Source organism: Papaver somniferum, unplaced genomic scaffold (genome assembly GCF_003573695.1).
Source record: "Papaver somniferum cultivar HN1 unplaced genomic scaffold, ASM357369v1 unplaced-scaffold_128, whole genome shotgun sequence".
NCBI lineage: Eukaryota > Viridiplantae > Streptophyta > Magnoliopsida > Ranunculales > Papaveraceae > Papaver > Papaver somniferum.
This window is the reverse complement of record NW_020621936.1, coordinates 709,801-713,693: the sequence shown is the minus strand read 5'-3', so window position 1 is coordinate 713,693 and position 3,893 is coordinate 709,801. Positions and strand designations below refer to the sequence as shown.

At 38.1% G+C, this 3,893-nt stretch overlaps 1 protein-coding gene across 2 annotated transcripts in view; it reads left to right on the top strand.

The window, feature by feature from the left end:
- LOC113331971 overlaps nucleotides 1-3,324 on the top strand; it is a 7,792-nt gene extending 4,468 nt beyond the window's left edge. The window contains exon 2 of one of the 2 annotated variants that reach the window (XM_026578618.1): nucleotides 89-3,324. In XM_026578618.1, the coding sequence (XP_026434403.1) occupies nucleotides 89-216 (128 nt within the window). In that variant the 3' untranslated portion in view covers nucleotides 217-3,324. The remainder of the gene's footprint in view (nucleotides 1-88) is intronic. The other variant, XM_026578617.1, reaches the window with a different exon arrangement.
- Nucleotides 3,325-3,893: the final 569 nt, after the last annotated feature.

The window sequence follows — 3,893 nt, the reverse complement described above, 5'->3', positions numbered from 1 at the left end:
CAAAAAACTCCACCCAAATTTAAGGATCCAGGTTGTCCTACGATTGCTTGCACTATAGGAGAACATAGGATTGAACATGCGTTGTTAGATTTAGGGGCCAGTGTGAATCTCTTGCCATATTCTGTGTATGTGCAATTAGAACTTGGTGCTTTAGAACCCAATAAAGTTACCCTCCAATTGGCTGATAGGTCCATTAAAATCCCTAGGGGGTGGTAGAGGATGTTCTTATACAGGTTGAAAGTTTTGTTTATCCCGTTGATTTTATTGTTTTGGATACTCAGCCTGTTTCTAATCCTAGTGGGCAGATTCCTGTCATCTTAGGTAGACCTTTTTTGGCTACCTCGAATGCGGTTATCAGTTGTCGAAATGAAATCATGGAGCTTACTTTTGGAAATATGAAAATGGAGATAAATGTGTTTAAGCTTTTGAATTCAGCTTCAATTTCTGAAACCTGTGAACATGTATGCATGGTTGATAGTGTGAATAATTATACTCACTGTTACAATGAGAATCTCGAAAACAGGTCTAAAAACTTTGCAGGTTGTAAGGAGTTAACAAAAACTGAATCATCATGGCGAACTAGTTGTTTGTGAGACTAGTAGTAGTTGTCAAGATGCTTGTGTAAGTGTGGAACATATGGATACTGGTCAGGTAATTCACAATAACAAATTAGAAACGAAAATTGTTTGCTCAGCTCCTTTTGCCAAGTCATGTGATCTTGTGCTCGTTGACATTGGTAATGCATTGTTCCCTCTGATATTTAGTGAATCCGCTGACAATATTTCAGCTGATCTAAAACCTAATTGGGAGTCTCCACTGGGAATCAAAACTAGTAGACATTCTGAACTTGTTGTTTATGGGAGTGAGTTATTTATGGATTCACATATTTTTCGGGGTGTTGATAGTGTTTGCAGGTTCATGTTCACAGCTAAACTGATATTTTGGGTTGATCCCCAACTTTTCAGAATTTATCTATATGCTTGGCAGGTTGCTGTTGTGTGTCATCTTCGGTTATTTTTTTGAGATTACTTGCTGGCGCAAGCAGGGAACAAATATCATTCGCTTCGTGGGAGTCAACCCATCAGATTTGTTTCCTTTACTCTTATCTTTTATTTTTATTTGCCTATTGCATATTAGAAAATTTTCACCTTAAATTTTACTTTGAATGACTCAATTTACATTGAGGACAATGTAAGATTTAAGTGTGGGGGAGTGGTTAAGTATACAAATTTGTGCTAGGTATTCACATTCATTAGAAATTTCAAAAAATAAAATAAAAATAAAAAATTTATGATATGACCAGCTGTTGAGCGGGTCTTACAAATTTTCTTTTGCACGACATGACCAGCTGTTGAGCGGGTCATTCTGATTATGAGTCTTGCTGTTTGGTAGACTTCTTTACACCACTGTTTAGTGGTTTGGTCTAGCTGTTTAGTGGACATTTCTCAACCACTGTTTAGTGGTTCCGTCTTGCTGTTTAGCAGACGTCTCTCCATATCCAGCTGTGTAGCGGATATAAATTTTTCTTGTTTTGCTCGGGACTAGCAAAATGTAAGTGTGGGGGTATCTGATAAGCACGTAAGTGCTACATTTTTACGCCCATATTTACATTGGCTAGGTCTGGTTAATTTCTAATAATATTGTTTTAAGACTTTTGCAGGAATTACAAGTGAAATCCATTCACCCGATGGATATATGGCCAAGTTACAAGATAAAGAGGTGTTTCAACTCAAAGCACAACTCAAGCCATCTCACGGCCAAGAGTTAGTGAAAGAAAAGTCTTCATTTTCTGTTTCAAGGCCCAAGCACCTCAAACCCACTAGTGGCTAAGGAGGAACAGTGAGACGTGGCCAGTCCACATTTCGTTTGTTCTCATCAAAGAGAAATGAGGAAATTTGAGCAGCAAAAGGAGAGATTCTCAGGTCTTCAAATCAAGCAGTTGTTTCTATGAGATCAAGGGTTTCGAGTTCAAGTCAGATAAGGAGCTGGTGATGAAAGTTTGTAATGATAGTCAATTGAGAAACAATGGGTTAATTTGTGAATGAATAGAAAGGGGATCTGAGATATGCAAAATAGATGGAGACTGTTGTTAATGGGAATTGAATGGAGATGGTTAGAAGTGGTTGAATCGAATGAAAGAAAATGAAAAGATGGTAACTACTCGAATCTGTGTGATGAGGTCTGAATTGAGGGTTTCGTCCATTGATGGCAGTGGTGGTGATAAATGATGTTGTTGATTCGTTGCTGCAGTTTGGGTGATAAATTGGGGTTTGTCAGGTGCTGAATCGCTGTAACTGGATTCAGTCAAGAAATCAGAGAATCATCAACTATAGAAGGAACTGTTAGGTTAAGATTTCGATTGCTCTTGAGAAGAATCGCTGAGCTCGTCTGGGTTTGAACGAAACAAGGAAATGTGCTGACTTGAGTTTGAGTTAGGCTTAATATGGACAGGATTTTGTGCCGGAAAGGCAAACTAAAGACTTGATTTGCTGCCGTTAATGTCTACTGTTGGTTTTAAGAACACCTAATGTTGTGATCAGTGGATGAAGGCCTGGGAAGACATAAGAACAGATTGTTTAGAAGGTCAGAGAATGAAAAGAAGTGTTGCTGGGGATTGTCATTGTTGTTGTGTTCTTAGACAAAGTGACTGCAGTTCTTATTGTTTAGGGTGGCAGAAATTAGTGCAGTCAGCGTCGGTGTTTCCAGGGTAAGTTGTGGATGGAATACCATGAAGAGAACAGGGAGAAGAAGAGATTGTGCTAGCTGTACTGGTTGTATGGTCTGTAACAGTGAATGTTTGAAGATGGAAAGTGAAGTTGGGGTCCGAGTGTTGGCTAATTTTATTATGCTGCAAAGAAGATGCTTGGATAGTCAGTGAATGGAGAAAGAAAGTGAGATGATGTGGCTAGATATGGGAACTGGTGCTGGTGGCCGAGAATTAGGAGGACAGAAAGCAGAAAATGGTGCAGTAGCTGGACGTAGGTAATGCCTAAATTTGGAAACTGAAGCTGGTGCTTGGATTGGGCCTGGCGACTATCAGCTGGGTCCAGATTAGCTTTTCTATAGCGCCTTTATATACATCTGTGAACAGAGAATCAGGGGAAGCCGTTTACACAGGGAAGCAACTAGGTTTAAGTTTTCTTACTTTTGCGATGGTTTACTTGTTATTATCTATATCATTTTTGATGGCTTTCAAGAAAACCATGTCTAGCTAAATATCTTGTTAGGGTGAAGGATGAACTTGTAGGTTTAATTTACTCATGTTCTAAAATAAGGGTTTCTACAACTTTGAGCTTAATGTCATTTGTTTAAGTTTCTCTACAATGATTTATCTTCTGTTCAATTTCTCATAATCTATGCCAGGTATAGGCTGTTGTTAGGTTGATAGAAATACTCATTGAACCTTGTTATTGATTGTTTTATGATTATTCCAAGACTATGTATGTCATGTATACTTAGTACTATGGATGTCTATCTTCTAGGTTGAGAACAAACAATCTTTTATGATAACTCTTTCCTATAAATCCTTAACGAAATATCTTCCGTGTGTTAGTTGCTAGATTTGCAACTTCGCACGAGTAAATTTGAGACCATGTGATAAAGCATAAGTAAACATAGCTTACAACGGATTCCATGGCCCTAATACTTCCATATTCTTGATTAAAATCTTTATACAATTGCTTTATTTACCTGTTAATTTATTTTCTTAGCATAATAATCTCTCAAATATTGAATTTTGGTTAGTTAGGTCTTGATATTAATTAGTAGTAGTTTCCGCACTCCTTGAGAGAACGAACCGTGCTTGCTATTGTGTGCTATTTTGGACACCGTGCACTTGCGGTAAAACAAAGTCAGTTTACCGACCTATCAGCCCCTAAACATGCTCAAAACTC